Source organism: Lampetra fluviatilis, chromosome 12, assembly GCF_964198595.1.
Source record: "Lampetra fluviatilis chromosome 12, kcLamFluv1.1, whole genome shotgun sequence".
Taxonomy (NCBI): Eukaryota; Metazoa; Chordata; class Hyperoartia; order Petromyzontiformes; family Petromyzontidae; genus Lampetra; species Lampetra fluviatilis.
The window spans coordinates 3,697,129-3,717,137 of NC_136286.1; the positions used below are offsets into that span (position 1 = coordinate 3,697,129).

The following is a 20,009-nucleotide window of genomic DNA, read 5'->3' on the forward strand; positions in this document are numbered from 1 at the left end:
GTCGAGAGGTCATCCCTAGCGATCACGACCTTTTGACCTATTCCCTTGACCTATTTTCAAGGGGTGGGGTAACTGACAGTATGACTTAACATCCAGCCTGCGCATCTCAATGTAATATTCATAAATTAATTCACGTATATATAAATAAATATATGCCTTACATAAATTACGTGTGTGATCTAAATAAATAATGTGTGGGATTTAATTCATATTCATACTGCAGTATTATATGTAAATAAAAAAGCACGTTGCATTATAGGTCTTTCCAGTGCATACTGAACACAATAAATCACGCAAAAGTTACAATTAATATGCATATTGAGAATAAATAAGGCTTTCCAAACGGAAGCAGGGCTTAATTTCAGCCAGAGCAGTCTGGAACGCTGTTCCAGTGTTAACTTTGGCACCTCACACATCAGTCTTGCCCTATGTTTGTCCTCACAATACTGCGGCAGAGTGTAGGAACCATAAAGGGTACAACATTATAGATATCATTAAATACAGACGCACATTGCACTCTCGTGGTAGTGCCTTATTCCACGCCGGCCTAGCTTGCAGTGGTGAAAAATCAAATGAGAGATTAAGCCCGGTATGGAAGCATGCATTTGATAATGGCCACTCTTAATCGATGATGGTCGTGATGAGGGTGATTCTACAGAATTACACCTGGTTAAAGGCAAGCAATATAATGATGATAACACTATGTAACACAATATTTGTTCCTGGGTGTTATTTCCTAATTGCTTATGCCTAACAAGTATAGAAAATGGCTATTATTCCCCACAAACTCTGCTTTTGTGACCAGGACAGTGATATTTTTAAATGTACCTATTTTCCAGAACATTCCAGATAGATTCAGTGCTGAGTATAAATACAGGGGCCTTAAGCCCACTAGTTCAGTTTAGTTCCAGCTGCCTAAGTGGATACATTTCTGCATTTTTCTGAGATTGCATCAAGAGGCCGCAAGCATCCGGCAGACACATTTTGCTACGTCTGCGGCCAATTTATCAAGACATGAGCGAAAAAGTACACCGTGTACTTTTGCCATTTTCTGTACTTTTGAGGCATACGCAATTAGGAAATAACACTTACTACCCAGGAACACGAAAAAAATGTGTTACACAGTGTAATTGTAAACAATGGCAATCGCTTACCGTTACAACTTTATACAACAAATACGCACAACTTCCTAGATCGGTATGAACACCGTTACCCTGTTGCTGCGCCAGGACCTAATTGTGCTCAACATATCACGACAGTGTCAGTGCGAGGGCTAGTCCCCGTGTCTGATTGGCTGGTTGGTTCAGGTCAGGGTCAGTGCGAGGGCTAGTCCCCGTGTGTGATTGGCTGGCTGGTTCAGGTCAGGGTCAGTGCGAGGGCTAGTCCCCGTGTGTGATTGGCTGGCTGGTTCAGGTCAGGGTCAGTGCGAGGGCTAGTCCCCGTGTCTGATTGGCTGGTTGGTTCAGGTCAGGGTCAGTGTGAGGGCTAGTCCCCGTGTCTGATTGGCTGGCTGGTTCAGGTCAGGGTCAGTGCGAGGGCTAGTCCCCGTGTGTGATTGGCTGGCTGGTTCAGGTCAGGGTCAGTGCGAGGGCTAGTCCCCGTGTCTGATTGGCTGGTTGGTTCAGGTCAGGGTCAGTGTGAGGGCTAGTCCCCGTGTCTGATTGGCTGGCTGGTTCAGGTCAGGGTCAGTGCGAGGGCTAGTCCCCGTGTGTGATTGGCTGGCTGGTTCAGGTCAGGGTCAGTGCGAGGGCTAGTCCCCGTGTGTGATTGGCTGGTTGGTTCAGGTCAGGGTCAGCGGGAGGGCTAGTCCCTGTGTCTGATTGGCGAGTTAGTGAGAGTCAGGCAGTACTGGGGCTAACGCTAGGTTAGAATGTTCTATCCCGAAGCTGCTCGCTCCCCTCCCTCCCTCCCTCCCACCGCGATGTGTGTGTGTCTGTGAATGTGCTTTTCACCGTATTTTGTATTCGCTTCTGATGCTCACACCGCCCGCGACCTCTTTTTGCTCTCCGAAATAAAGCGTCCCGCGTCCCCGGGCGGTGGTGCGGGCCGGCCGCTCGCGACTGGCCCCGTGTGCGAAATTCGGCCACGCCGGAGGGAAGGCCCCTTCCCTCCACGAGGACGAGGACGATGAGAAATCAGAGGAACAAGTAGTAGCACCAGTAGAGGAGGTTGACGAGTACAAACAGGAGGGGGAAGGCCTTCCTGGAGTAGTTGTCGATGTGGTGAGGGTTCCGGACGGTGCAGAAACCGCCGGCTCGGCGACTTGCAGTGTGGGTCGTGGGCCACGCAGCCTGCGGGGGCACAGAGACCACCCCGGGGGGTGGTCGGCTCCCGTCCGTCGGCAGTGGAGGCGCGTCCCGGACGGACGCGGATCTGGAGGAGGTGGAACGGCGCGCGGGTCGCTCCGCGTCGGCGTCCGCGCGCGAGACGGAGGAGACGCTGCCGTTCCTGTCGCGGCCGTCGTCGTGGGAGAGGTCGTCCTGGATGGAGGCACGCACACAGATCCCCCGTATAGCCCTTAACAGACTCTTTGAGACAAGTGCTGTGAGCAAGGACCTATGAAGGTGTAAACACTGGGGGGACAAAGGAACACACACAACAACAACAACCACCATTCGCCACTGAGTGGCAGTGACATCACCGAGGAGCTTGTGTCAGGCTATGTGAGCTTTAAGGCCACGTGAAGTGTCGAAGGCTTGCTGGCAGGAGGGATAGACCCAGGTGCCATGGGCTGACTGATTGAGATGACTCGCAGATGCACCACCCACACACTCACACAAATACAAAGACAAAATCCCCCGTATAGCCTGAGTGATGTTAGCGAGCACCTATGAAGGGCATAACGGTACACTATGGGGTGGGTGGCCAGCACCACGCCCGGCCGCTTTTGTCTCTCCAGTGGCGATAGGTACTCATTTGAGGTTGAGTCGACTTAGGGGAGGCCCAGGGACGATTCAGATAATCGTCACTTGGCGTTGGCCGTCAGTGGGAATGGAACTCGGGTCGCCGGGTTCGTAGGGCGGCCGCGCTCGCCGCGACGTTACCGCACACTCACTCATAGACCCAAACAAGAAGACGAAGATAGAATCGGCACACACACAGAGGCGCGTGCGCCTCTCATCTCACCGGCGTCGCCGCGTCGTGGTGGTGCAGCGTGCAGAAGTGAGCCACCGCGTACTCGAGCAGCGCTCCGAAGATGAAGCTGAAGCAGATGCCCAGGTAGACGTCGATGGCCTTGATGAAGCAGTTGGCGTTGGGCAGCGACGCGCGGGCACCCATCATCAGCGTGGTCATGGTGAGCACCGTGGTGACGCCTGCACGCGACGGCGGCGGACAGAGGAGAGCCCCGAGAAATTGACTTGTTGACACGTGACGAGTGGGAAAAGATGGGGGCCTGCCTGTAAAAAAAAATTGCTGCGCGAATCTGCCAGGAGATGGCGATGAGCCGGAATTTTGGATGTTCGCCACTACTCGCATTCGTGGTGGGCTTTTTGAGGACGTGGCCACCCCCATTGGTGCTTAAAACGTCGATAGAAATTTGCACCTGGAAAGAAATAGGCCGCGGAGGAGATCGCTTTGATGAGTGCCACACCCTCGCACGATTGGTGGGTTCTTTTCCCAGCGGATTTGCTTCCCTCCCACGCATGAAGCCAGTCGCTCATTGATAGCGTGGGACAGTGGTTCTCAACCTTTCTTGGCTACTCTACCCCTTGTTGGCTTTTGTTTCAACCGAGTACCCCCCTTGCCTGACCAAACATGGTTCTGAGAAATAAATACATGTACGAATGACGAACATCAATAATGTAAAGCATATTGAGCACAATTAATCTGACAGTCTAAGGCACATTTACAAATCATCTCACCTACCACCCTAAGACACTGATATTACCCCGAGTGGTCCACATAATCCCAGTTGTGAACTACTGGCAGAGCACAGGGCGGGGTGCGTGGGGTGGCCTTCAAAAATAATTTCTGTCGCGGGCCCTCAATGGGGCCGGCACCACCACAGCCCCCCCCCCTCCACCGCTCACCGATGCAGATGCGAGCTGGCACGGAGGACTGGCTGATCCAGAAGGAGACCCAGGAGAGGACGACTAGGAGGATGGAGGGCACGTACGTCTCCAGGATGAAGTAGAGGATGTTCCTCCGCAGCACGAAGTGGAAGACGAGCTTCGGGTAGCGCCCTGCGCGCGCCGGGCACCAAACGGCGGGACGGGACAACATCGCGGGGCGGTGACCTCACGGCCCGGTAGTACGTCCTGTCGCTGCGGGTTCGCGGTTCAAATCCAGCGGCTGCCCTGGATATTACCAGGGCGCAGCAGTGATGAAATGGGAACTGCATTGCCAGGTATACCGGAGGTCGTGGGTTCGATTCCAACCCTGATGCTTGCTAAATATGGTAGAGTTTGCATGTCTTTCTCCTCGTGGTCACGTGGATTTTTCTCCAGGTCCTCTGGTTTTTCCCTCCACATTTATAATCGCCATGCGTTTAGAGTATTTGGCTGCGATACATTTCCACGTGATGATAAGAAGCCATTTCGTTGAGATATCATTTGTGATGGCGAGGTCGCTTCAGAAAAAAAGCTATGAAGCTCCGCGGGCCTTACCTGGTAAAATACAATTGTAGTAGTCGTAGTTTTACCACAGTTCCAATAACCCGTTATAATAAAGCAATTACTACTAACTACGCGCCGCCTGCTTAACTCACAGCAGACGTTAAATATCCTTTGGCGTCAGCGTCCAAATTTGCCAAATTCGAAAATGACCGAGCAGATTACTCATTACGGATTACACGCACACAGCGGCAATCATCGCCTCCACCCCTACCCACCACTCCATTGGCAGACCCATGCCCCCAGGTCACCCCTCGCAAATGAAACTGTGATGGTCTCTTGAGTTCTCACCGCGTTAAAAATAAACTTTAAACTTATCTTCACACGCCGTTTCAAAAGTTTTAATGGCCTTCAGATGTGATTGCAACTCGTGTGGACAAAAGATCAACGGATCAAAGGAAGCGTGTAAACAAACGAAACATTCGCCCCCCGTGTTGTTCCCACGCTGGATGCATCTCTCGTAGCCCCCCAATCGTATCAAGTATTTCCGGGCAAGCCCCCCCCCCGTCCAAGTACGACAACGCGGACGGCTCCGACTCTCACGAGACGATTTGACCGTGTCCGCGTGCCCGTCCCCGTCTTGCCTGTCTCGTACACGGCCTCCGACACGGATGTGAACTGCTCCTCCACCGTGTACTGGGCCAGGCGGAGGTTCTCCAGACCCCGCACGGAGTCGTTCCCCCGCGTCCAGTAGAAGACCATGTCGTCCGTGTTGTAGCCCCCTGCGGCACACGCACACAAAGACAAATATCCCCCGTATAGCCCGAGACAGTGCTGGGGCAAGTGCCATTTGTAAGGAGCGCCAATGAAGGGCGATATGGCACACGAGGGGGTGGGTGGTCAGCACTATGCCCGGCCACCTTAGTTTGCCGAGTGGCGATGTTTACACATCACACCAGATAGTAATTTGAGGAGGCCCAGGACCGGTTCAGATAAGGGGCCGTCCATGAATGACGTCACGCGATTTTGAACGATTTTTGACCCCCTCCCCCCCTCGTCACACGGCGTCACAAAAAGTCAGACCCCCCCTCAAATATGACGTCACTAAGCTCTGCCCCCCCCCCAAAAAATTAAACATGCTTCAAATCGCTTTAAACTATTGTCATTGTAGTGCGTATTTAATCTGGCGCTGCACTCTGATGTTGTCGGAGAAAACATTTATCAAAAAGTCTATTCAATTAAATAGAATGTGTCGTCTATATTTATTTAAAGTTGCGCATTTTGATGTGACGTCACATTTCTCAACCCCCCCCCCCCCCCTCGTCACACATCATCAAGAATGTCTGACCCCCTCTAGGTGCCTGACGTCATTTATGGACGTCCCCTAATCGTCACCGGTGTTGGCCGTGAGCGGGAATCCAAACTGGGTTGCCGGATTCGCAGCACGCTAACCGCTGCGCCACCGCTCGCTCACACGCACGCACGGGGCAACAGTGCGTCACGTGGCGACGACCTCTTGGCGTGAGCGAGTGCCGCACTCACAGCTCTCCAGCTGCAGGGTGCACGACTGCTTGTCCATCGGGTACTTGGTGAGGTCCATGTTGCACGCCACCGTCGCGGTTATTCTGCGGGGGGTGCGGAAGGAGCAACGCCATCGACATTTACTCCTGGCGTCCAAAAGGCTGCGTCTCTAGACAGGCGCCTCGCAGTTTAGCTGAGTGTGTTTTTTTTTGCGTGTTTATTTTTTGTCGAGGCACTGTGTGCGGGGCCTGTGACATCACGTTATGACGCACACGCAACCGTCAACACAATCCACACCGATTTTGAAAGGCCGGGGGATAGAAAGATGTGGCAACGGGCTCTCTGCCCCGTAGCCGAGTTTACTTCGATTCGTTCTACACGGATGACCGGTCCCGTTTTAGCCGGTTGCCCCGGCGATTTGACCAGGGAGATCTGTCTGTGGTGCACGAGCACAGCAGCGCCAGAACTGACAATCGAGGTATTTAACGGCTGTAAATGAAACACGTGCACGTGGAGGAAAAAAAAAATCACCGGTGCAAATATGAGAGCAAGCAGACCTGGAGCAAGTTAGGTCCATGTGAAAGTAAGCTTTGTCAGGAAGCATAAAGCCATTTACATAACACATCTCAGCCATACATGTACATGAAAGCAAAGCGGTCTTAAGGCTCGGTTGAACAAAGTCAGAGTCTGAAGGCAGCGATTTGAGACCTCGCAGTCACTGTCGCAAAGCACGAGGTTGCCTCGTGACAGCGTGAGACAGGGAGCAGAGTGAGCATTATGCAAGATCGCAGTGAGTACCCATCGTCATTTTAACACGAGTTTTCAATGGTCCTAAGCGTGTCATTTGTATTGTTTCCCCCGGTGCATTTTGTCTCGTATTGGGAGGACTGCGAAGATAGACATTGATTTGTTGTAAAAAGAAATGTCAGTAACTTCAATGAATTATCATCAGTCGGTTCGTGGCGTCACGAATCGACGATTCTCTTCGTCTAATTTTGACTGCCTCGTTCGATCCCTCTCGTTTCTGCAGTCGTGTTCACTCCATTGGCCCGGACGTGACTCTACGCCATCCCCTTCACAGCGAACATCAAAGATCCCGTGACGTAATTCGCAAGAGTAGGCTGTTGTGCGTTGTCATGATGGTCCAAATTTGGTCAATTTGGAAAATGTCCCTCGAAATGCACATTGCACACTTTACTGGGTGTGTGTCCCGGTGGCAGGAATCGATTTGTACCGAGATCTGGTCGCGGAATTTCACTGAACATTGCGGTGTCGAGATGGGCACCACGTTGGCTAGGATATGTTAACTACCTCGCATGGTATACAGGAGGTTGTGGGTTCGATCCCAACCTGTATATTTGAAGTTTGCATGTTATCCCTGTGCTCGCGTGGATTTCTATCCAGGTCCTCCGGTTTTTCCCTCCACATTTAGAAACATGCGTTTCGAGTACTTGTCTGCAATCAATTTCCACATAACAAGCCAGCCACTTCGTTGAGCCATCATTTGTGGCCAAGTCGCTTCTGAAAAAGAACTTCATAGTTCTGTGGGCTTTTCCTGGTAAAATAAAAAAAAAAACTTTCGTTTAGTTACTGACAGATATCGCCGGCTGAGAAAAGTGGTGCGAGCTTGGTCAACGGTGTGGCCTTAGGTGGCATCCTGAGTGGCCGCCCTGCCGTGGCGAGTTTGGCTCCCACCCTCCACGCCCGCGACCGGCAGCGGCGGCGGCGGCGGCTGCTTCGGACCTGAGCGCGTACAGCACGGTGCCGTTGGGGAAGATGCGGATGAGGCGGTTCTCCACGGTCACGGCGTGTAGGAAGGAGCGCTTCGAGTCCACGATGAACGTGTCGGGCACCCAGAGCAGCTCCACGAGCCGCCCGTCCAGGCTGAGGCTCTTGTTGGCGTCGAAGCAGAGCCGCTCGTCCACCCAGCGCTGGCGCAGGAAGATGGTGGCCGTGTAGTCCTGCCCCGAGAAGAAAGGGTGGCGTCAATGTGGCGAGGCACGGTCGGGGTGGCGTGGGGGGGGGCGGTGACACGCCGTCACGTGTGCACGTTGAACTTCTTTGGCACCGTACGAGGCTAACCGTGATAATCGGAGGTGTGGGGAGGTAAACACGCGACGTTGGAGGTCCAAATGTATACCTATGTCTCGAATGACATAATACCCATAGAGCAATTAGGGTAAAATTGTGGATAAAAATGAAAAAAAAAACTATATACTGTATAATGAATGGTAACAGTAACGCTAATTGGCATTGGAGACGCGGGAGAGATCACGATGCTGCCGCCGTTCACAGCCGCGCCTGCACCCATTAAATCTCGCTCAGTGGAATTGAACACCATCGCTTGTGACCCCCAATCAGCACCCGCGCCTCCATAACCCCGGTGATCACCCCCCCCCCCCTCCCACCGCCACCCCCTCCATTGGACGCGTCTTCAAGACGAGCGCTCACGCAAAGCTCCCGGTGGTGACGCCGCGGCTCCCCGTCTCGATCGGCGTCGTTCCGCGCACTCAAAGAAAACAATCCCTCGGCCGCGATGGACATGGAGGCGTCGCACATCGACGGCGGATTAACGGCGCAGCGGAGCGTCGGGGCTTCTTTGTTTGCCCGCGGCAATCGAACGTTGTTTGTCAATTGCGGTGGCAATTTCTTACGCGCGGGCGGCCGACGCGTTAATGCTCGGCGAGTGGGAGACACGGCGGAGAGGAGGTGCCTTAGTTACAACGATCGCGACGACCTCCGATAAGCACGTGCGTGCGTGCGACAAAGTCCGTGCGCTCGTCGCCCAGTTGGTTTTCTCGAGGCGGCTGTTGATGTTGTTGTTGTTGTTGTTTTTAAACACGGTTGCTGACCACAAGCCCAGGGGCTCAATATGTCAAGCGGCCAGCAGAAATCAGTTGAAGCTGGAACATTAAGGGAATTGAATGGTAAAATTGCGTCACGTTATAAATGCACGTGTGTGTATATATATATGCTCGAACCATGTTGATTTCCGAGATGCTGTCGATGCTGGCGATGTCCAGACTCATGCCGACCACCACGGATCCCTCTGCACAGGGTCCACGCGCGCGCACGGGCAAAAGTTCCGTTAACTGCGAGTCACTGAAGCCACGCGGTGTCACAGTTAGAGCTTCGGGTGGGCGGCACCTCGAACTAGAGAACGAGTGACGGACACAAGCACGGTGGGGCGGTCGGGTGGCTCGGGGTCAGAGCCGCGGGGTCAGAGCCACGGGGTCAAAGCCACGGGGTCACAGCCACGGGGTCACAGCCACGGGGTCAGAGCCACGGGGTCAGAGCCACGGGGTCAGAGCCACGGGGTCAGTGCCACGGGGTCACAGCCACGGGGTCGGCAACAACGCCGGAATCCTGGGTTCAGATCTGGGTTTCAGCCACCCGTGATTTCGTCGGCTTCTCGCGTGCGATGAATTCGTGGTCTCAGCTCAGTTATCAATATCTACACGACAAACGTCGTATTACGTTTGTTTTGATTGAGCTCAATGTAAACGTATCGGCGTGAATGCGCTGTGATGAACGTTTCCCTCCAGCAGAGGGTGTGGGAAAGCGTGGGGAGGAGAAAAAAGGTCACCCGGGTGGATCCCAGAAGCAATTTGGCGATGTCTGCCGCCCCCGCCCCTGCCCGCCACAAATCGTTCTCCAATGGACGGGGTGAGCGACTGCTAACCGAGAATTGCAAACTGAACCTTTTCTCGGCATATTGGGAGCAACATTTGGAAACATGTTTTTGTGTTTGTGCTGAGAAGGCGCGCGTTGTGAACTGTTTTTTGCGTGTTTGTTTGTCCTTCACCCCCGCACCTCCGTCGGCTACGTACGGTGCGAAGGAATTCCAACATACATACGTACAGCATCGTAATGACACACGAGTGATCTGTTGCGTGGCAGTGAAATGCCCCGTGAGTTTGCGATGTCGTTCGGTGTGAACTGAGGTGAGATTTCACTTGGCAAATTTTATGCAGCTGGCCGCAAGGTGTCGGCAATAACATCTGCCCGTGAAACTCGTTTCAAGGCTGAGCCAACCTAGGAGAGGCTCCACGCCGCATCGGACGGACGTTTGGCTGGGCGCGGAACCAATTTCTAACCAACGGGTCGTCATGAGTGTCCCCACTCGTGGGCGCGAGGCGCCGCGGCGGACGGAATTGAACTGCCACGAGGTCACAAACAGAGCACGGGTCACGCAAAGAAATTCAAGTTCAATTATGAAGCCTTCAGCGCTCCCCCTGCCCCCACCGCCCCACATTTCTGCGCCTGGAAGAGAGAAAGAGAGAGTTCTATTGAGGCGGCGTGATTTAAGCTCCGTCAAACGGCTTCGTTTGTCAGAGGTCACGGACCTCCTGTGAGATAGGAACGAGAGGGGGCAGAGCTCGCTCAGTCGCACTGGGAGACGCGGGTTTTCTGGCCCAGGGTGTGGGGGGGGGGGGTCAGGGGTCAGGGTCAGGGGGGAGTCGAGAACTAAGGAGGGAGCGGCTCGCTCTCCATGGGTCTGTAGAGTCGGAGTTGGTGCAGCGAAGCAATCGAAACTCTGGCTGCGCGAAACCTTTCGGCTGCGAACGCGCGGGGAATCCGCAAACCTACGCTCACTCGAACGCGAAGAGGGGAAGCGAGCCAAGCGATGCTGCGCTTTGCTTCGCAATTTCGAGGTTCTGAACGAAACCCCCCCCCCCCCCTCGTCAATGCGCGCACGCGGGATCCATTGCGGGATGCATCACCGACCTGTGGGCGAGATGGCACGAGCACAGTGCCAAAGTGTGTCGTGCGATCCTCCTCCACCCGACGCAGCTGAGTAAATAACGTGAGTCACGCGACAGTTGGATATCTGCTTGGCTGTGTCGGGTGGGTGGAGGAGGCTATCCGGCGCACGTTGGCATTGTTCCCCACGCGGCGATCTGACCCACACATCAATTAGGAATCATTTTATCGGTCGCGAAAGCCCCTGCCATCAAAATGATCTGTTTGCTTGTAAACGATTTTTATTTATTTCAAGCGCATTGATTAAAGGCGCTGAATCACAGCACAGTCGAGAATCCATAAGTGCGTCATCACTGTATCGTTTCATCGAGGGTCAATCGAGGGTTCCCCCGCTGCCTCTATTCATTGGCAAACGATCCGTGGATCGCGTAATTCCATGTTTAGTGTCGTGTCGTGTGAACCGCCTGCTCTGTTGTGATTGGCTAATATCTGCACGATCGGTGGTGATTCGGTGGCAATCAGTTCCTATCGCGCATGACACAGCGCGCCCTATAAATATAAAATAAGATAAGGAGACGGAGCGATGGGATCAGTTCGACGCGTGAAGGTGCACGTGGTTTGCCCTGACTTGAGGTTTTTTTCTGGGGACAGGGTTGCATCTCAGAATCTGAATTTTTATTTCGACTGGATGCGGAGGAGGAGGAATCCGATGAGCTATGAAGCTCTTTTTCACAGATCTCTAGCAGGGGCGGGTCAGCAAGTTACAGCAACAAACCAAACAAAAAAAACCCTATAGGAGTGCAAACTAGAGAAAAGGTAAGCAACTCACTAAAAGTAATTAAATATAAATAAATTATATGTTTCCGAATTGAATAAGTTAATACATTCCTGACGATTTTCCCAACACTAAATGCAAGCTTGGGGAAAGTCAGCAAAACAGCAATAAAACCAGTCCCAGAGCACACCAAGACAGCACCACAGTAAGCCCCTCAATAAAATCACACATTCCAACTGCACTGTCGAAACCACACGTCGACAGGATCAGAGTTACACACCGCAAATGTCCCTTCGAGCGGGCGAGTTGAGGCGCGATCCGAGTTCGCGCGGAGAGACACAAATCACACGCGCGCGGATGCTCTTACCTTCGAACGAGGGCCTCAGGTAGCGGTTGTAGCCCTTCATGAGCTTCTGCACGGTGGGTGGGAGGGTCTCGGCGTGCCTCGGGCTGGGCTCGCTCTGGCCGCTGCAATTTGCGTCAGAGTTGCGTCCGTGATGTCGCGTGAGCTCCGGTCATCATCACAGCAGCGGCAGCGGCGACGGCGGCATTTTGGCTTGGCTTGGCCATCGAACAAAGACGGTCACCGCGGCCGTCTGGAACGCTCTCCTTTTCGATGTTAGGAAGCCACTGGAGCTATACACTTTTTTTTAAACCGTATAGATTGAAAGCTCATTTCTTTAGAACTGCTTTTTGTGTTTAGTTTGTTGTCCTTCCCCCACACTGCCGATTTGCACGGTTGGCTACGTACCGTGCGAAATAAGTTCAACATGCAATTACATTACAGCATTACTACAGCCCCTTTGTCAATCCACCGCTGGATGGAGGCGTCTCCCCGCCGTGTCGGTGAGGGGAGACGGTAGGGGGGCAGTGGTTTGATTGGCCATACTTTCATGCGTATGTCACCGTGCAGCTTTGTGAAGCAGGATAAGAGCTTGGGCTGAGACGTGTGGTGCGTGGCTGGGTGGAAGGAGCATCATTCGCGTGCCACCGCATGACTAGTCATAGGTTTTTACCCTTTTATCTGGCACCAAAACTGACACCTTTATACAAGGGATCATGTTTGCAATAACCACAACACTTGCGGTCAAAATGCAAACAAAAAGAGACAACTCTGATAATGATATGCACTGTCCTTGAAATTGATTGGTCCACGCCCGAGACGGCTTTTCTTAGAGCCCTAGTCTCCACTGGTGTTGGACCAGATGACTCTGTAGTATATGGGCAACGTGACAGGTTTTTCTTTTTTTTAATCTGGCCACATCTTCCTTGAAGCAAAATGTCATGCTCGATTGATGACAGTGAGATCTGGGTCGCCTGTTATGAAAACTGGGGCTCTCACATGTAGTGAGTTGATGGTCTCAGCCCAGTGACTGCGCACAAATGAAAAAGCCATCGCATTAAGTTTGGTTCTGCACTTAATTTTCGGCCTAAATTCTACCTCTGAGAATGAAAATAATAATTAGTTTTGACTGTCACGTGACGAACATTGCTCACACATTGACGCAAAGCGGGTGCGACAGACCTTGAAGATAATCTCAGAGGTAGCTCTGCAACATCCACTTCCATGGGTCGTCATTTAAAAATGGAGGGTTGCACTGACATAACGGAAATAGAAAAACAATAATTGGGAAATAGATACCTGTAAAATAAAATGGATATAAATCGTAATGTATATACGTACGTATGTTGAACTTCTTTCGCACCGTACGTAGCCAACCGTACTTAATCGAGAATGAGTTCCATACTTCACGGGACTCACCTGAGCATGAGGAGTAACGGCATGAGCAACGGCGCACGCACCACGGCATCCCACATCGCGAGAGAGACCCGGGAGATGCTGGAGCGGCTTGGAGCAGGCGAAGAATAAATCTGGAGAGATACATACATATACATGAGTGAACGATGAAATCAAAGCGAAATGGTAATTCAGTCGCTTTGTGCGAGATTTGGCTGTAATCGATTGCGATCCAGCTCTGGAGAACAAGATCCCGACCCTGGCTATAGCCCCTGGAGATCAACGATTGATGACAAATCACCCTCTCTATAACCTCTCATCCTAACCCCGATTAGGCAACGCTTATGCGTCCACTGGTCGGACGACAACCGGACAATTAGGGTTAAGTTAGGGGGTCAGGGTTAACAGTTCGGGTCAAATGTGCGACTCTTTTTGTTAATCTCTCTAGCCAATGGCAGGTCTGCGGCTCAAACTAAAACCCCCTCCATCATTGTCTGATCTCTGGAGCTTTCCTCTGTGACGGACGGCGATGATATGACACAATCACCCGGCGCAGCGGGGCATAATTTTCAGAGTTAGTTTTGCGTTGGTACTTGCGACATGTTGAAATATTAAATAATAATGATGGTACATCGATATGAATACACATCGAGATGAAGGCCTCCCCATACTGTGTTAGTCATGGAGGTTCAGAATTAGAATATTTATCTATTAGAGCCGTGTGCTAAGCACCGCACCACCACTCCAACAGTATAAATATACCTTAATGTATTTACACAATGCATTATTCACTGCAGTGGTGTATTGTGGTTACTGAATAGGCAAAGGAGTGGAATTTTCTGCTTTCGCAAATGTTCCTGTAAAACTAACCGAAGTTGAATGTATTGATATATTTTTTTTATGCAGTGGACACATTTTATTCGTCTGCTTATTTATTAAACACAAGTGTTTAAATGTCCTTGCTCCTCAATCAACCGCTCTTTGCTCGCTTTCAAAGAGCTCTGTGAATGACGCGAGCGACACTCGCGTTTAACACAATGTCCAGAGCAATGTGAGCCGATCAATCAACGATCTTCAATCGGCAGCAGGTGAGCGAGATCCTCTGAGACCGGAGATCCTCCGTGTTGTATTCCGGCGACCTGACCTTGACAGCGTTATGCTACTCTCGTGTTGCACCGACACGAACCCTGCGTAATCAACGTTTTTGGGTTTAGATCTGCGTTATTATTTATAAATGTGTCGTAACCCTCCACCACCCGACACGGCCAATCAGTAGAAAAGTGTCACGTTGACAAAAGACAAATAGTTGACTGCTTTAGCCCACCGCTGTGTTGAAGTGTGAAACCACAACATTTACAATTTGAGTAGGACGTTTCGCTGGTCATTGCATCCAGCATCATCGGGCAATTCGCCATTCTGCGGCCACCTTCTGGCGAATTACCCGATTATGCCGATGATGCTGGATGCAATTACCAGCGAAACGTCGTACTAAAAAAATGTAAATGTTGTGGTTTCACGCTTCAACACACCGGTGGGCTAAAGCAGTGAACCATTTGTCTTTTGTCAACGTGACACTTTTTTACTGATTGGCCGTGTCGGGTGGTGGAGGGTTACAACACATTTATAAATAACGCGATCTAAACCCAAAAACGTTTATTATGAATAATATTGGTCGCGAAAGCCTACGTGTTAAACTGACGAACCCTGCGATCCACATCAATTAAATATTCGGGTTAGTGCCACAAGAATAAGAATATTAACGAAAATGTGCAGTCCTCTGTCAATCCACTGCTGGCTCAAGGCCTCCCCCACGCCGTGTCGGTCGTTATCGGTTGTTTGACCATACTTCACTATGCTGGACAATGCAGATGTTAGCCGTGACTATGTTTCCACGGTAGGCGGTCGTTCTCTCACCAGTCTTGTCCATCAGCCATCGCAGCGGCTTTTGGCCATCGAACAAAGATGGTCACCGCATCGCGCGCTTTCAGATGCGCTCCTGCGGCCACGTGCAACGCTCTTCCTCCCAATATTAAGAAGCCGCTGGCTACGCACTTTTAAATCATCGAAATTGAAATCCCATTTCTTTAGAACAGCTTTTTGTGTTCAGTTTGTCGTCCTCCGATTAGTGTGGTTGGCTACGTATGGTGCGGAAGAAATTCAACAAACATACATCTCAGAGTCACGATTATGTGTCATGCTCAAGCCCACTGTATGTGTGTGTGTGTCGGCCTCTCGCTCAGTATGTCTCTCTTCGTGTGTGCGTCTCTCTCTCTTTCCGTGCTCTCTGCGTGTCTCTCGCTGTGCCACCTTCCGCCTCTCTGTTTCTGTCCATTTCTCCGTGTGTCTTTCTTTGTGTGTGTGTGTGTGTCTCTCTGTGTCTATCTCCTAAATGCCTCTAAACCTGTCTGTACAGGACGCGACACAGCTTGGATCACCTCTGCTCGCAGTTCCATACCCATTCGCTGCGGTGCCAAGCTAAGTGCCCCTGACAAACGAGACGACGGCGACGATGATGATTAGAACGAGGATGAGATGGTGATTGTGAGATGATGATGATGACGATCATCATGATGAACATGACCAATGATGGCATGGCAATGATGATTAAGATGATGATAACATGACGATGTTTTGTTTGCATCGCACACGCTCGTATTGCCGAGCCAAGTGACAGCCGCTTCACGAGCAGGGTGGGAGGAAGGGCTTTGGGACCATCGCTGGGACCGGACGTGGGCCTCACTCTTGGGCCATGTGCGATGACACCGTTTGTCTGTCTGTCTGACCACATCCACAGTGGGTTGTGGTCACGATGGCCCCGGGTGGAGGCGGTCCGTAGAGGCTGGCCGGCATGGAACCTTTTTCAGCGGGGATGAGTGACCGACCGTGGCATCATCATAAACGATGCAACTAAAACTTGTACTGTATTTTTATTTTACTAGGTAAGACTATATCGCGATTTTTTTTTCAGAATCTGGCTACAAGAGACAGCTCAAAGAAGTGGCGCATCATGTGGAGATGTACGGCAGCCGAAAACTGTACTCCGAACGCGTGATGTTGATTCCAAATGTGGAGGGAAAACCCGGAGGACCCTGAGAATAAACCACGCGACCACGGGGAGAGAGACACCGCAAACTCCAAATATACAGCAGCAGGCGTCGTGGTCGGGATCGAACCCACGACCTCCTGCACACCAGGCGATGAAGTTAACATCTCGCCACAGCGACGTCCTCTAATGATCATAATCATCATCATCAACCCTAAGTTTGATCATGATGAGGTGGCATGGTGATGATGATCATTATGATGTGAGGGTTAAATGATAAGGATGGAAATGCTTCACAATATTGTTGATTACAGAGCTAGCCGATCGCGAAATCCGGATCGACTTGAGACTCAACACGAGAATTTCTCAGGACACAAACCAATACAAATACATCAGCTGCTCACCCCCCTCCCGCCCCTCTCCCGCCCTCCTCCAGCCCTCCTCCAGCCCCCCCCCCCCCCCATTAACACCGACATTCGCGTTTGAGACGGGAATCGCTCTTAATTACAACTAGAACCTTCAATTCCCAACTCCCTCCCGTACCCACGGTCTGATTGCATTTTCTGCGTGTTTTTTTTGCAAGAGAAGACAATTTAGGATGTACGCGGACACACTGATGGATGGTTGCACACTGCACTCATTCGCGATGGACAGCCGGGGTATAATTGAATTAGAGGATCACACATGATTGCGCGCAGCAGACGGCACGTGCGTCAACATGTCATGTGACCACCTATTAATTAACCCCTAAAATGTATTTTTTCCCCCTCTACACATTCATAAACCTTACTTTAAAAAACACGTTTATTTTCAGAGAATCAAATATGGGTCACAAGACATCTGGACCACCCAGGACTACTACGTAATCGTATTAAAACGCATACACACACAAGACAAAGGTCCGCCCTTTACCCCGCCCGTATAGCCTACACAGAATGTTCGGGCAAGTTCTGTTAGCGAGCACCTATTAAGGTCGACACGGCAACTTGCATGAAGGGGGTGGATGGCATGACCAGAATCACGTCCAGTGGGAACCTCTATCTCCCTGCTGCGGAGGTTTATACAATGCGTCCGGTATACTAATTCGAGGCTGAGTCGATCTAGGGGATGACCAAGACCGGTTCATACATCGCTCGCCATTGATGTTCACCGTGGCACGGGAATCGATCTCAGGTTGCATGCCCGGTTCGTAGCGCAGTCCGCCACTATACGTGCCCTTAACAGACTGTAGGGGCAAGTGTTGTTAGCGAGCACCTATGAAGGCCGGCACGGCACACGAATGGGTGGGTGGCCAACACCACGCCCGGCCGCCTTTGTATCCCTCGTGGCAAAGTTTACACATCGCACCAGGCACTCATTTTGAGGCTGAGTCGACCTATGGGAGGACCGGTTCAGATAATCGTCACCGGTGTTGGCCGTGAGCGAGACCCGAATCCCGGGTCGCCGGGTTCGTAGCAGATCGCGCTCATCGCTACACCACCGCTCCCCACTTAGACAAACACACACAACCACCGACGCTCACCCTCACAGACACACTCAATCACTCACCTGCGCAAAGACACCCACGCGCCCACGTGCACACTCGCGCGCGCGCGCCGCTTTTACGCACGTCCGAACCGACTCACACGGAGCGCAGAGCGGACCACCACCTGCGGGCAGCCGTCGAAGCTTTTGAGATGCGTGTGCGAGGCAGGCGAGCGAGGGCGAATCTCTCCCGGCTCGGGGTGTCTTCACAGGGGGGTTTCCTGGACGCCCCCCCCCCCCCTAGGATTCCGGTTCGGGGTTTAGACCCCCACCCCGGGAGCGTCGTGCGCTCTGCTCGCCTCGTGCCCGCTCCGAGCGGCGGCGCGGGGGAGAGAGACCACGAAAGGAGAGCAGAGGGCGAGCCGGAGAGGTCTCGTAAGTAAAGGAGCCGCCGTGGAGTGTGCTGTGAGGTGGAGAGAGGGTGGGGGTGAGAGGAGATGAGAGAGGAAGGGAGGGAAAGCAGACGGGAGGAGAGGGGAACACGAGGGAGGAGCGAAATGGATAGGCAAAAAAAACCCCCAAAGCCTTAGTCAATAACACTGTGGCATGAAAATATAAATTATTTAAAAGGCGACGTTTCTGGAAAGACATTTTTAATAGTACGTAAACAATCGCTAGAAGATAACAGTACAACATTGCGTTCTTGAATCTATCTGTGCGGAGCTTTCATTGTTTCAGTTTCATTTATTAGGAATAGCCCTGTGAGCCATGAGGCTCTTGACTCGGGTGCAATCGCAACAAACAAAAACATGGACAAAGAACATCTTGAAGTGTGCGTGGGTGTATCTCCGGGTTCTCCAATTTTTTCGCACGTGTTTGGAAATTGCCAAACATTCCACTGCAACGAGGCCTTCCTTAGTTAAATAAAGGACGTGACTATGATGACCACTACCGATACAATTACTGTATCCACGCACAATGTTTACATTATAAATTGGGCAAATATCACAAGCAGGGCCCTACGAACACAAAGCCTTGAGACACAGGAAAGCTTTCACGGATAAATCCTATTACTCGTCGTCATCGACTTACATATAATACGGCACCTTTTGTAAACCCACTGCTGAACAAAGGCTTGCCCCTCCCCCCTCACCCCACACCGTGTCGGTCATGGGATTTTCGACCATACTTCACCACACTGGTCAGTGCAGCGCAAGACCGGTCCAGACGTCACTCACCACTGATGTGAGGCGTCGAGTTCAGGCTCATAGCACAGTGCGCTAACCACTGCGCCACCGCTCCACCACCGTGATAAAGTATTGTTTTTATTGATGCGACTATGAGAAGGCACATTTGAATTCACGTTAGACACGCACGCGTAACGGCACCTCGTTGTCCATAACCTCACGGACGCACAGCGAAAGATCGTCGCGTAGACACAGATTATGTGGGGGGCAAGTGCTGTTAGCGAGGTCACCCGTTAAAGGCCGGTACGGTGCACATGAAGGTGGTGTGGCCGACGCCACGCTCGACCGCCAAATTTAAGGCTAAACGATCCAGTGCAAGCCCAGGGCACGATCAGATGCCATTTGCGTCTGATGTTATCCGTGGCAGGGAATCGAACCCAGGTCGCTGGGTCGCGGCTCATAGCATTAACCACTCACTGCACCCCCCTCCTCCCACGCGTTTATACACATACACACAAACAACAAAGACAAAGATCACCCGTATAGCCTTAACAGACGGTAAGGAGCAAGTGCTGTTCGCGAGCACCTATGAAGGTCAGCACGGCACGCGAGAGGGTGGTGTGGTCACAACCACGCCTGGCCGTCTTTGTCTTCCTAGTGCCGATGTTTACACGGCGTATCGAGTACGCATGAGGCCCAGGACCCGTTCCGATAATCACCACACATGTGAGCCGTGGCAGGGAATGGAACTCGAGTGGTCGGGTTCGTAGCGCAGTGCCGCTAACCACTGCACATGCACCCACGTCACCCGGCAGGCAACGCGGGTCACGTGGCGTGCTGCTGCCATTGATTGTTCCTGCTAATTGCCAGCTGAGCACAATGCATTTAAATATCCGCCAGACCAAATGGCAGCATTCACCGTGTCGGTCTATCCGCTCATTGTCTGCTATTACTGGTAGGAACCTCCTGATTACACCAGCACACAGGGGATTATTGTGTCCGTCCGTCGTGCAGGGAGGGCCTG

At 51.9% G+C, this 20,009-nt stretch overlaps 1 protein-coding gene across 7 annotated transcripts; it reads right to left on the reverse strand.

Annotated features, from left to right (window-relative positions):
• Window positions 1–1,262: 1,262 nt before the first annotated feature.
• On the reverse strand, window positions 1,263–18,294 carry LOC144935058 (gamma-aminobutyric acid receptor subunit pi-like). Of its 7 annotated transcripts, none has more exons than XM_078861383.1 (10): window positions 17,984–18,294; window positions 13,316–13,425; window positions 11,921–12,021; window positions 9,056–9,123; window positions 7,818–8,035; window positions 6,096–6,178; window positions 5,209–5,335; window positions 4,032–4,184; window positions 3,127–3,314; window positions 1,263–2,480 (listed from the first exon to the last, which is right to left on the reverse strand). In XM_078861383.1, exons 2-10 carry the CDS (start codon window positions 13,369–13,371, stop codon window positions 1,978–1,980), a joined length of 1,497 nt encoding a protein of 498 aa, XP_078717509.1. In that variant the 5' UTR covers window positions 13,372–13,425; window positions 17,984–18,294; the 3' UTR covers window positions 1,263–1,977. The 7 variants fall into 7 exon arrangements, with proteins under 7 accessions (XP_078717509.1, XP_078717507.1, XP_078717511.1 ...); XM_078861381.1 differs by having other exon boundaries at window positions 17,960–18,294; XM_078861385.1 differs by having other exon boundaries at window positions 4,118–4,184; window positions 5,198–5,335; window positions 17,960–18,294.
• Window positions 18,295–20,009: the final 1,715 nt, after the last annotated feature.

Excerpts from the sequence above, each read along its gene's own strand:
- LOC144935058 (XM_078861383.1), bottom strand. The coding sequence starts at position 13,371 with ATGTGGGATGCCGTGGTGCGTGCGCCGTTGCTCATGCCGTTACTCCTC. Across the intron at positions 12,022-13,315 it reads CCGTTACTCCTCATGCTCAG|CGGCCAGAGCGAGCCCAGCC; the intron begins GTGAGTCCCGTG and ends CGCAAATTGCAG. Across the intron at positions 8,036-9,055 it reads GCATCTCGGAAATCAACATG|GACTACACGGCCACCATCTT; the intron begins GTTCGAGCATAT and ends TTCTCGGGGCAG.